Consider the following 13,934-nt stretch of genomic DNA (forward strand, 5'->3'; position numbering starts at 1 on the left):
TGGGCAAGTCACAACCTCTCTCCACAACTGGAATATTATCTTGTAGGGTGGTTGTGAAAATAAGGAGAGAGAGCATTTGCAGAATGTCTAGCACAATGCCTTACAGTAGATGACCTGAATAAGTAATTTAAAAAGCATCTTTTGATGTGTTGGATACAAAAACTATGCCTATCCCTAGGAAAAAAACTGAAAGGCTTTTATCCACCCTTATGGCAGTCTTCTCAATCAAATGGTTTTACTTAGGAGCTACACATCTCTTCTGGCACACCAAGCACACTTGCCGGAAAGTAGCCTGCTTCTAAGTCTCCTGTGACAGACTTAGAGACCTGCCCACCCACCCCCATTCTGCATCCCCCCCTCCCATCATCGTACACCTCCTTGACAGCCCTGACAGTGCCATGATTCCAGACCTCCACACCTGCGGCCCATCTGTCCTGTGAGCCACAGAAAGCTGCTTTCACTATTTATTAATTACAGTGAACACTTATTGAGTGTCTATTATGTGCCAGCCACCATTCTAAGAGCTCTTTGATTACTAAAACTCACTGAATCTTCCTATCAACCTTGTGAGGTTGATAAACTACCCAAAAGAAATTAAGTAAGCTTCCAGTAAGGTCCAAGGTCACACAGCCATTAAGTGGCAGGGCCAGAATGTAAACTAAGGCAGTCTGGCTTGATGGCTTATCTTTTAACCAATGCATAATAGATACTCATAATTTAGTTCACTCCTAAAATGGTTTTAAGGATAGCAAGCCTGTCCTGATCAAATATTACCAACAAAAGTGAAAAAATTTTAGTTTTGAAGTATTTTTCTTTGTCTCAATCCAACTCATAGGTAGCTACTGGAGAACAAAATTTGGTTTCTGATTGCAATTTCTATTTAAAAATTAAAAAGTATACATTTAAAAACCATTTCTATAAAAAAGAATAAATTGTTCTTTAATTTACTTCCATTTTACAAAGACTAATTATAATATTTCATTGATCCCAAACCACTGACTGATTTGTGCCCTGTGTAAATGCTGGTAAGGGATTTCTCCACTATCACAGGGATTTTGACTCAGAGTTCATGAACTGAAATTCCTCGCAAATTCTTTAAGATGGGGATGCTGAGGCTCACAGACATCACACAAGTTATTTGTGTGAAAATAAATTAGAAATGGATTGAGAACAGGCACCCAGATTTCAAACCTTTAACCACCAATCCTCACAGCTTCTTTCCTAGTCTAAGGAAGTTGGGCCTCATCTTTAAAGAGGGAAAAAAAAGCTAATGTGAAATCACAGAATATTGTGGAATATTGCACAGCAGTGAAAAGGAGGTGAATTTATGTAAGCTGATTGTGTAATAACGACTATATTGTTTTTTAATAAAAGAAAAAATAGAACACATGATAGTTTGCTACTATTTGTTCTTAAAAAAGGGGGAATACAAATGTGTGTGTATATCCTGTATGTCTGTCTATATATATATATATATATGTGGGGATATTCAAATCTATATGCATAATATGTCTGAGTATACACAGATGATCCCTGGCAAGATACTGAAGAAAGTGGCAGCAACTGTTGTCTCTGGGAAGGGATTCAGGAAGGAAGAGAGGCAAAGTTTTCAATACAGAAACTTTGTTATCTGAAACGTTTTTTACATGAGTATTACATATCCAAAAAGTTTACCAAGACACTAATAAATAACATTTTACCTTATTCATATAACAAGGGGTCAACATTCTGTAACAGAACCCACTACAGAGTTCCTATATGTGTGCTGTAGATAAGGTTCTTTAAAGAACAAAAGAAAATGACAGAGAATAATGGATTACCCATTTATATCAGGTTAAAAAAAGTCAGATAAGCAAGTTACAAAGGGTGTGTTGTTACCAATCTTCCTTTGGTGTGCCATGGTATGGTACTATAAATGGTTTGAGATTTCAAGAGTCACAAGAATTGTTAAACTAAGAGATGCTCTCATTGCATAATCTTTATCTATGTAAACTTGCCTTTATTGTTTGCTTGCTTTTCCTTATTAGGAAGTCATGCATGATTATTTTAGAAATTCTGGAAAAAGTGAGTAAAATATAAAGAAGAAAGAAAATGAATTACCCAGAGTCCTGCCAACCAGAGACAACCACTATTAATATTTTGTCATTTTTCTTCCGGTTTTTATTCTATTGTTTTTGTTTCATTTTTACATAGTTGAGGTTAGTCTATATGTGTTTTTATATCCTTGACATTTTCCCCTTTTGATATTACATCAAAGTTATTTCTCCTGTAATGATAACTCTAAACACAACTTACAATGGCTGAGATCTCCTTTTAATCTGTTACTGTAGCAAATTATATTGACTGGGTTTTTCTAATGTTAAACTAACCTTGTACTACTAGAATAAACCCAACCTGGGAATGCTATATATATGTTTTTAATATGATGCTGGATTCAGTTTGTTGATATTTTGGTTACAATATTTACATCTGCTTAAGATTGGTCCAAAATTTTTCTTTCTTGTATGGTCTTTATGTAGGATTTGGTAACCAGATTATGACAGCCTCTTAAAATGAACTGGAACAGCTGATATAAGATCGGAGTTATCTGTCCTTAGGTGTTTGGTAGAACTAGCTCCATGAAGATATCTGGGCTTCAATTTTCTCTGTGTGAAGGTTTTTAATCACAAACTCGATTTTTCAGAATAGTTACAGGAATATTCAAGTTTTCTATTTCTTTTTGTGTCAATTTCAGTAAGTTATCTTTTGTTTGGAATTTGTCCTTTTCACCTTCATTTTCACAGCTTTTGGTATTGGAATTCTTCAAAATAATCTCATCTTTTTATCTGTTTAATGACTGTAGAATCTGTAGTGTACCTCCTTTTCATTACTGTTACTGTTTGTGTTTCTCTGTTGTTTCTCTTCCTTGTTCTTGGTTCAATTCATCAGAGGTTTAGCAATTTTATTACTCTTTTCAAAGAACCAACTTAGGGTTTTGGTGTCCCTAAATTTCTGCTCTTATCTTTCTTGCTTCCTTTTATTCTCTGTAAGTTTCTTTTCTAATTTTTGTTGTTGAATGCTTAGCTTAGTATTTTTTGGCCTTTCTTCCTTTTTAATATATAATTGAAAGGTTATAAAATTTCTGTTAAGTACTTCAGGCTACAAATCAAATGATGCAAAACCAGTCCTAGGTGTTGATCTTACCTTTGGTTCAATCTTCTCCCAGACACAGGCCACTCATTATTTTCTATCTTGTGCTCTCTGATGACTTTAGATGATGATTTGCATATTTTAATCATCTTTTAAGTTACCTTTAGTGGGAGAAGCTGCTCACTTAGTCTGCCTTTAGCAAAAGGTGATGCCCTCCCTGCATAATTTGCCAATACAGGGGTATACATAAGTTTTTTGACTACTTTTCCAATGTGAGGTATTAGAATCTAACAACTATCATTATATATAGATCTTTTCTCCTTAAGGTAGAGTTCCAAATACAGAAATCCTGGGTAACATTTTTAGGTCTCATGGTATTTCCAGCTACATTTTATTAACTTGTGATATAGTCACTAGTGTTTGAGTATGTCTATTTCCTTGTATTCTACCCAGCAATGAGGACTCCTTTTGCAATACCTGGCTTACTTGATAGATGAAAAGTGTTTTTTTAAAAAGTTCATAGCTTGAAAACTGAAGGAACAAAACAGCAGCAGACTCAGACTCCAAGAAGGGACTAGTGGTTACCAAAGGGAAGGGGGTGGGGAGGATGGGTGGGAGGGAGGGAGAAAGGGATTAAGGGGCATTGTGATTAGCACACATAAAGTAGGGAGGTCACAGGGAAGGCAGGATAGAACAGAGAAGACAAGTAGTGACTCTATAGCATCTTACTACACTGATGGACAGTGACTGCAATGGGGTGTGTGTGGGGGAACTTGATAATATGGGTGAATGTAGTAATCACAATGCCGCTCATGTGAAACCTTTATGAGATTGTGTATCAATGATACCTTAATTTTAAAAAGAAAGGAAAAAAAGTTGATAGCTTGGATAGTTGATATGGATGAATATTTTTACCTGTTTACCACTTGCTTGAATTTCTTGGACCTTTTAGAAATCCAAATGATTTTAATTAATTTATTTATATAAGAAACTTACAGCTGGTTGTAACCAACCTTCTGCGTTCAAGAATTTGCTGTTAAATGCAAAAAGCACATTTCACCTTCCTGGTGAATTTTGTGAGCGCTTCTCCAGAAGAGGGTGTCAGGGGCCCTGGTCAACGAGCAGCAGCTTGGTCTTGATTAGAGAGTCAGTGGCATGACTAAAAAAATGTCATTCACTCACTCATGCAATCTGTATTGAGCTCCCACAGCACATGGCCCATAGTGGGTGATGGGTGAATATTTGCTGAATTAATGAAGAGCAACCTGGTATGGGTCAGGGACACCTCATAGAACTGACAATCTGCTGAGTGAGATACACAGTTACACAATATTAGAAAAAATATAATTACAAACAGAAATATATGCAATGAAGAAAAAGTAGTATGCGTGATGACAGAATATAATGGGGACACAAATAAGAGGTTGATCAGGTTAGGTGAGGGAGAACAGGGAGATCACGGGTGGCCTCTTTGAAGATGTGACACTAAAAACTGAGACAAAGGATGAAAAACAGTTAACCAGAGTGGAGGAAGAACATTCCACAAAGAAGAAACACCTGTGTAAAAGCCCTGATGCAGGAATGACCAATGAGAGTTAGCTGTTATAATCGCAGCTTTCACATGTCATTTGCCCCTTACATCAATGGGAGTACAGAGCACAGGAAGGGCAAAGATTGACAACTCAAACACTAAAGAGAGAATGAAAGAGATTAACTGAAGTTTTAAAGAGATTTACACTACACTGCCTCCTGTTACGAGTATGCAAATGGAATTTTCTAAAACTTTATGTCTCAACTGACAGGGCCTATTGTTTTATATAAAAAATAGACTTTGCTTCAGAAAAGATCTCACGTTTCTAAGCTATTTCCAGGGCTTCTCCTAACCCAGGAAGACACAGTTTAACAGAAAAATATTAACCACAGAGTGCTAAACAAGATGCAGGCTCTTTACCAAAAAGCATGAAATCAATCATTTCACTCTGGGATATACTTTTGGCACGAAGGCTGAGGTCTGCCTTAGAAAACAAAGTCACTTCAAATCTGCCCGGGGAAGCCAGACCAGTGAGCGCTCCCAAACGCGACTTCTGCGCATGACTGCAACGGACAAAGCAGCGCGGAGCAAGGCGGCCAACGTACTGTTCTCGCGGACCAGGCAGAACTCCCACGCGCTCTGGCTCTCCAAAGTGCTCTCCAGGTCCACGGCGACGTTGGGCTCGCACTGCTTCTCCAGGCGGTACTGAGGGCCTGGAAGATCAAAGGGGCAGGAGGAGGGGAGGAAGTCTGAAATAGTGAATTTAACACTGAAAAACACCACATACTGGCCAACAGTGCTAAGGCATTAGGAAAACGCTGATGTCTGTCTTGAGGGTCTGGCTATCCAAAATGGAAAAGTAAGCGTTTTTTTCCCACAAGGGTTCCACATACTTGTCTATTCCATTATCAGGTTTATTTTCTAGCAGTTCACCCCCAAACAAGGTGAGAGGTAGATGGCTTTTGAGCCAGACTGGCCTGGAATCACAATGTGGCTATATGGTTTCTCAGATATAAGCAGGTAACCTATTAGCCCCTCTGACCCTGTTTCCTAGTATGTAATATGGGAATACTTATACCTTGAAGGACTGTTGTGAAGATTAGAGATGACAGAGGAAAAATACTTGTTTAGCAATGTACCTGCCTCAGAGGAGGCACTCCTATAGAATTCTTAATAATCATTATGTATTATTACATATGATAGTATTATATATCTATATAATACTATTTTATATTATATAATTCATTATATAATAATCAGTTATAAGCAGGAATAAGGTATATTTAGAATTCTAACATGATGACAGCTGAAAAAAAACTTTTTTTAAAGTAGGTGAGGTTAAAAATATAAATCTCAGGTTTCCGGTTACAATGATAGACAGTGGCTGCTGATTCATGTTTTTGTTGAAACATTTATGAAAAAACAGACTGAGTGTTAGGAGACGCCAGGAATACTAGCTATCCTTTGTCACACAGGAGGGTGTGGCAGACCTTAATAAAATACCAGGGCATTTTACACATTTATTCACATATTTATTTGTAAACCAAATGCAATCTTGTTCTTCTCAGATAACACCTAATGGGTCCAATGGTCAGATTTGAAAAACTGCTCTCATTGTTAATGGTTATTGAAAAGATCAGAAGCTTGAGAAGCTGTCTTACTATTTTGACCCTGAAAGGCATGTTTGGTCAGACGGAGTGGTGTAAGAGATCTGAGGAAAGCATCAGAGGCCTTACATGACTCCCAGGCGGACACATATTTTTAGGTATGTTCTTCAGCTGTTGTCAACTTGTTATTCACATCAGTACTTTTCCTCCACCAGTCTAAGGCACGTCACGCATCTCAAGTCATTCTCCTCGCCCATGTTCTGCGTTCACGTGCAGCACTGTAGTTTCATTTCAGTTTCATGATCTATCTGGTCTTTTCTCTACGTGGTGTTCAATTAGCACTTCTGCCAATTCTTAGGGTTCTTACATACATTAGTCTTTTTTATACTACTTATACCTTTTAAACCTTTACTAAGTAGACAATGCTTAAAACACACAACTATTTAAGCAAACACATGCTTAAACTTCTATACAATTATTAGAAACCCAACTATACTGGATTCAGGTCAAGAAGGTATTCTATTTCAAAATTAAACCGTTATATTTTAATTTCAAAAATATTAAGCAAAAGTACGGACATACAGGTAAATTCTTAGACTCTGTTACTCATCATCTGTCAGTGACATCTGTCAGTTACCAGGCATGTGTCTGCTGCTGATCACTGCTGGTAGAAGTCATCACAGGAAAATCATGCCCAGCTAAACTTAAAAGAAAACTTAGCTGGTGAGAGATTCCTATGCACCCTCTCCTTTCCTCTCTCCCCAGTCTCTGACACCTCCTTTCACAGCTGTGGGCCTCTTTTTTCCATCAGAAAGAGAAGCGCCATCCCTGAACCTAGAGAGCTTTGCAAGATGCCAGCCTGTTAAGTGATCTTGACTACCCCACCCCCACTACCTCCCAGCAACACACTTTGTGAGGTAACTGACAGCCACCTCTAAATTTGAATTTGCAGTGATATCTGGGTATAAAGTTTAGCTACAAAAATTCATTATTTTATGATAGCCAAAATTAGGTAACAACCTAGATCTAACAACAGGGGGACTGGGGTAAACAAAATATTATGAAATATCATGAAAATAATAAAAGTGATGGTGTATAAATATGTAACTTTATAAAACAGGTTTCAGTATGATTGCAATTATGAAGAATATATGTAAATTCATGGGGGAAAAAAAGACCAGAAGGTTATTTCCAAAATGTAAATCATGGTGATAGTGGCATAATGAATATTTTTAATTTTTCCTGTTTTTCTGTATTTTTCACATTTCCTATAATAAATAAGGGCTACATTTATAATTTAAAATCATCATATATGCTACAAGTCCTCTGATTTCTTACTATGCCATTTTCCTGAGGATACTGTAATTACCACACATTGTGGCATCTCTAATGGGTCTTTCATATCCGATAATTTAATCATAACTAGACATTATCTGTTTATGCAGATCAGTATTTTCATCTTAACACAGCAGTCTGGCATGCTCACTCTGATTCTGAGTGCAGAGTACAGGGTGCTGGGCTTCTCAAGCTGCCCATCTGTCTGACAGCTGGACTCTGTGTAAGCCAGCCACACCTTTCCCAATCACCGGAGGCCACGGCCTGGCTACATTTTTCAGGCTGGTCTCCTTTGCAGACTTTCTCCTTCCAGTCTCTCAGCTGCCTGGGAAACATGGATGAGAGAAACCAGGGGAGGCAGGGAGTACTAAGAAGGGTCCCTTATCCCTAAATACAAGTCCCTATACCACTCTCACAGCCATAGATGCCACCATTCCACATATACTTTCTTGTTTCTTGGTCTTGCAGATAATTCTATTGAAACAGATTGTTTTCTGAAAGTAGCTGTAGGACTTTCTTCTTGAAGCCTAATATAATGATGACTCTCACTAGTGAATGACCATTATGAGCCAAACACTCTACATATGTTACCTTACTAAATCCTCACACCAACTCTAAATGACAAATACTATTATCCTCATTTAGCAGGAACCCTAAAGGTTGGCAGGGTGAAGAAGCTCGTGCATGATTACAAAGGTAGGAAGTAGGGAGAAATGCAACCCAAAGGTCTTCGGCTCTGAAGCTTGTGTATTTTGAACCTTTCTTCCTCTTGCAAACTACAAATTACTGGCCAATTATAAAAAGGCCACAGTTTATACCATAAGTATAGAGTTTTGTAGATTTGTGGATTCAGTTGGGTCTGAATCACTTAATTTGTGGTTTCTATAAATTCAAAATGAAAATGATCTGAAATAATTTATTTTAATGAAACCCATACATGCTAAATAACCCAGGCTATGTCTGTATCCTGGATCCTTATGAAGACAGGATCACCTTATCTTTCTATCTGTCCAGGGAGACTCTCTTCCTATCTTTCCTTAAGAATATTCCTGTATGTGCCCGGTTTTGTCAGTAACTGAAATTCTGAGTGTCATCTCCCTGCTCTTCCATAAAAGTTAAAGAACAACCTGAAAAACTCACTTTTGAACTAGGCAAAGGACTGATGGGTTTGACCTTGGGGAAGGTAGGGTGGTTAAGCTGTAAAGGAGACCTGAGATCTAAGCCCAAATGGAAAACTGCCTAACACAAATAACACCTCTCTCCTAACTCTTGCCCAGGCATTGGATAAGATATCTCACACAGAAAGACTTTTTCACACAATTCCCCCTGCAAAAGCTGGATTGGTAACTTCAGGCCATACTGTGTAATGAGGCAGGGTATATATGAGAAGCAATACAGCCTGGCAGTTAAGGGCATGGACTTGGTGCCAGATTACCTGGGGGTCTAGTCCTGGCTGACTAGGACTTGGGCTAACTTACCTAACCTCTCTCAGTTTCTTCATCTATAAAATGGAGATGATAACAGCACCTACCTCATTAGCTGGTCTAAGGATTCAATGAGTTCACAGTTATAAAGCAGAACAGTGATAGAGTGATACTGTAACTGTCAGCTATCATCATTATCTGCGTCGCTGGACTGTAACAATACCAGGAGATCTAACATTAACAGGGCCTATGTGCTGGGGAGATCATCTCATTTACTCTGTCACCCTAGGATGTGAACAGTATGAATCCCATTTTACAGAGGAAGAAACTGTGATGGAACAGGCTAAATAACTGGCCCAATGTCTCAGAGGAAGTGGTGGGACAAAGATTCATACCCAGGGCCTCCAAGCCTGCACTCTTCACATTATATACGAACCATAGTGCCTCACTCATGACAAGGTCTTAGAATGTGTCTGCTGATGATGATCAAGATTATGGCAACCTGGACCTGCTATCTGTCAAACTAAAGTTTCTACCAAGTGCTTGTTAAATTTTTAGGCAGCTGCCATGGGAGGGAAGAAAACAGCAGCCAAAACCATTTTTAAAAGACAAGTTGTGAGGTTAGTTTCTATTAATATACTTTTGCCAAAGAAACGATTATATAAAATTTGAAAGGCTTTTTGCACACCAAACAGGACATAGTTCTCAAGGCAACATCCACCCTTTGGTCACAGCTTTGCACAAAGTCACATGCCCTCTATCTACCTCACAGCAGAGGGGAACACAAAGGGAGGATTCTGGGAAGCAATTACTCTGCAGTGACAAGAAAACCTGCTCGGGCATTCCAACGATGTGTTTATTGCAGTAATACCATGTCACTGAATGGTCTAGGAACAAATACCCCTCTGGGCACTTTGGGAGGGCTCCAAGTTATAATACCACACAGGATTTTTATGGGATTTTATAAACCTGAGGTAAACATCTCAGCACAGAAGTTCAAAGAAAATCTGTAGTATGTGTTGGGTGGGATGGGTGGATACATACATGCTCAGTCCTCAATCTCTTTAATCCTTGATGAGACAAGGTTTTAGCAGACAGTTCATTAAGTTGAGAGCTGAAATCCAGTGGGAAGCAAGTGCTGACGCCCGGAGAGACACAAGTCATACCATTATCTCAATCATTCTGCTGCTTATTTCTACAGACCCCCATGGGAGAAACTTCCTTGGGACCTCGGTAGCAGCCTGCTCTTTTCTATCATTCAACAATTTAACATAAACCTTGCAACTAAGTGATACTGTGTGTCCCTTTCTCCTTTGCCCATTAGGAAGCTCAGCACCAAAGGGGGGTCCCACTGTGATGAATAGACACACATTTCTGTGTCAGCCCCCTGGATCTTCATTTTCCTTTTATGTGGTTTTTCAATTCATGTATTTTTAATTCTATTGCACTAATGTATGCATTCCAAATGCTTTTTGGATTGCAGCGAGATATAAAGGAAATACCTATCATTATTGCTGAGCATCAGAACAACCTGTCTAGGGAAAAATGCTAAAGTCAAAAGCTGAACACTTTCACGGATACTCCTTCATCAAATTATTCTCCACATGTGTCAGCTTAAAGAGATGTTTTAATCTGAAAGAGCTTCTTGTAGCGTGAAAAAGGTTAAATGGGCAAGTAAGAGGAAAGGCTGGCTTTGAGCAGAAAACTCCTAGTGTTTGTACCCTCTTGAGGAGTAACACTGCCAGCTATGGATTCTGGGGACATTACTTAACCTCCGTGTATCTTCTCGGTGGTAAAATGAGGATAACAGATCTTCACTCAGAAGGCTGCTGTGAGAATTAAATGAGACAATCCTTGACTCGTTTAGCAAAGTGCTCAATGAGGGATGCTAGTATTACTAGTAGAGGCTGGAACAGAAATGGTTGCAATGAGGCTTAGGCAGATTCCAAGCCTAAGAGTCACAATAGGCTAACAGTCCCATTAAAGGAAGATACATGGTGGCAGGGAATGCTAGCATCACAGCCATGTCCACATCCTTTCTCACGTGTCCAAGGTAGGGGTCCAGGATGGGAGAAGGTGCATATCCATTTAAACAAGTTTGCTTTTAAGCTATACGAAGCATATATGATGAGAGACTCATTCAGCAGCCAGGATTCTTAATGTTCCCTAGTATCTCAGGTTCTACAAATAGTTTAAAACTGATAGGTACATGTTAGAATCCACAGAACAAACCATGACAGCACAGATATCAAAGGATATGTGATGTTACAAAGCCACCCATCTATCCATTTCACAAACATGTTTGAGCATGAACAATGCCTGGACACAGAGAGGAATAATCAATGATTCCTGCCTTCAAGCTGGCTGGGGGAGATGGCAAGACACACACCAGCAGATAAATTATCGAAGAGCCCAAACCGTGGTCTGCCCCAGGTAGAGACGAGATCCTGTGGGGGCACAGAAGAGGGAAACATCTGAACGGAGTCTTGGAGGAGGACTTGGAGCAAGGAGAATGGGGCAGCTGCACATTCCTCCAGGGAGAACAGCATGTGTGAAGGCAAGGAGGTCCTGAAAGCCCACCCGGACCAGGGAAATTCAGTATGGAAAAGGCCTGGGTTCTGTAGGGGTGCGAGGGGGAAGGTGGGGCTGGGATGCTTGGCCCAGACTGTTAGTCAAGGTTTAGAGTCTCATAACAACAGATGCTGACAGAGCAGGGAGTGATGTAATCAGCTTTATATTTTGGTAAGAGTCTTCCTGGGGCATGGTCTGCAATGGTTTGGAGGAGGCTGGTGGCAGGGAGACCCATTCAAGGTAAACTGTGCCAAGCTTTGCCTGCTCTATGGCAAGGGCTGGCCGAGTCCCGAGTCCTTTGCTGAGCCAAAGCCGTCACTGACAAGCTGATGCTGTCAACATCAGAGCTCAGACCCAACATCAGCTGCTCTAAACTGTCTGCATTTAATGTCAGTTCCACTGCTTATAACTCTTCCTCTAGGGGTGACTATAATCATTTTCTGCTTGATCTTAATATAAGCACTGAATTATAGTCAAGTGATAACTATTGTAGCTTATATCCCCTCTGAGGCTCCGACTGGATAATTTGGAATTTAAATAAAAAAGGAACAAGCTGACATGACAATAAGGTCACACTTTGGCCTCTTCTGAGCCAATACACAATTTGCTCTCAGTGAAACAGCAGAAGATAATCAAATTAAATACAATTCCTATTACAAAAGAAGACCAAGGCTGTTCCAGTAAACCAATTCTCCTGCCTAGTTAAACTGCAGAACCTTCAGGAAAGGTTTTGAAAGCATGACCCATCAGTTCTAATTTTTAAAACTTATCCTTTCAGTCAAGACTAGAAAAAGGCCCATTCCAACTTTTATCTTTACTACAAAGTGCTGTTATCTTGGCCTGATGTCAGGAGCTCTATCTCTCTTTCTGCTGACAAGCAGAGACGAGAAAGATAAGATTGGAAACGAATCTCACTTCTCTGAGTAAATAAATAATCAATACTCATCTAAATGTAAATGAGAAGGTAGCCCCCTCTGATAACAGCACTCTTATCAGAGAGCCAATTTTCTTCAGACATTTGGCCTCAACCAAATCACCATCATTCAGCCCCAGCCTAATGGCAAAAAATCGTAACTAAATTGAACCGATCACCAGAGATCAACTAAGTTCGGCCCTGGCCACTTCAGGTTCAAATGTTTGGGAATGCAATTTTGCCCCCATTAACTTTCAATAGCGATGAAGAACAGACTGGTCAAGGGGCCAGTCTATGCAATAAACAAACCCCAGAAAGGGGGCCCGCAGGAGGATGAGGAATGGGTGTGAGTGTATAAACAACACCAGAACTGTAGCAAACCCCAAAACCGTGAAGGGCAGGCCAATGCTGTGGGATGGGGAGAGAGCATTCTTTCCTCTTATCAAAGGCTTGGCTGAAATTGAGAAGACATAAATGTCTTTGCCAGACATGTCTTTGTTGACATGCCTGACGGCAATGGTTAAAATTTATTACAACAAATGTAAATAAAGAAAAAAAGAGATATTAAGAAGCTGCCGTAGCTAAAAATAACCTAAGGTTCGAATGATCAATTTCCTCAAACTAATTTGTATCAGACCTACATCTGACCCAGCTGTGCCACACTGACCTGGTTTTACTGAAATAAGGCTCCGTCTATAAGACAAATCACTTTAAAACCACTGCACTGGGGCTTCCATTTCTTTGCTGAAAGACTCAATTCACTGCTGATGAGAGCATTGGGGAAATTATGACCATTATTGATAGGACAGAAAAACCACTTTTACACAGTAGTCTTCAAGTCGACAGAAAGCTTGCGCGGGACCATTAATGAAGGTGTCAGCTAGAATCAGAAATTAAAGACAAAGGCTGGGAAAGGACTAATTTTCAGAGTATGTTAAAGACTCTAGACACACAGAAGCAGCAGCCATTCATCCTTTTAAAAATAATAGAACCTAAACAAGGAACAGCTAAGGAGCAAGCTGCTCTGCCTACAATTAGGGAAAGGAAAGGCTTCTTTTTTGCCTGGTCCTGGAGTCCCAGAGCACAGGCTCCCGACATTATCTGCTCCAAACACCGGCCAAAGGAGGTCACATCTGGTGAGAGACAGCACTATTCAAAGTTTCTCCATCTCTGCTCCTGCTGGCAATCTAATCCTAGAAGTTGGACATGTGGTAGGTAGAGCGTAGGTTTGGAGTCAGAAAGACTTGGGTTAAAATCTTGGCTTCTCTACAAGCTATGTGACACTCAGTAAGTCAGCTGATCTAAACTTTCATGGAGTAATTGCAAAGATTATGTAACACAATGCCTATGGCATAATAAGCACTCCATAAATGCTGGTTATATTGCCGTACAAATTCAACAAAATCATCAATTTGCCCTTTTTG

At 39.6% G+C, this 13,934-nt stretch overlaps 1 protein-coding gene across 7 annotated transcripts in view; it reads right to left on the reverse strand.

Moving 5' to 3' along the window:
• MAPKAP1 (MAPK associated protein 1) overlaps positions 1 to 13,934 on the reverse strand; it is a 232,540-nt gene that overhangs the window by 50,862 nt on the left and 167,744 nt on the right. For 6 of the 7 annotated variants that reach the window (XM_057499032.1, XM_057499026.1, XM_057499028.1 and 3 more), the window contains one exon: positions 5,266 to 5,373. The exons of the other annotated variant lie outside the window; for it this stretch is intronic. In XM_057499032.1, coding sequence (XP_057355015.1) covers positions 5,266 to 5,373 — 108 coding nt within the window. The remainder of the gene's footprint in view (positions 1 to 5,265; positions 5,374 to 13,934) is intronic. 7 annotated transcript variants of the gene reach the window in all.

This window comes from Manis pentadactyla, chromosome 3 (assembly GCF_030020395.1).
Source record: "Manis pentadactyla isolate mManPen7 chromosome 3, mManPen7.hap1, whole genome shotgun sequence".
NCBI lineage: Eukaryota > Metazoa > Chordata > Mammalia > Pholidota > Manidae > Manis > Manis pentadactyla.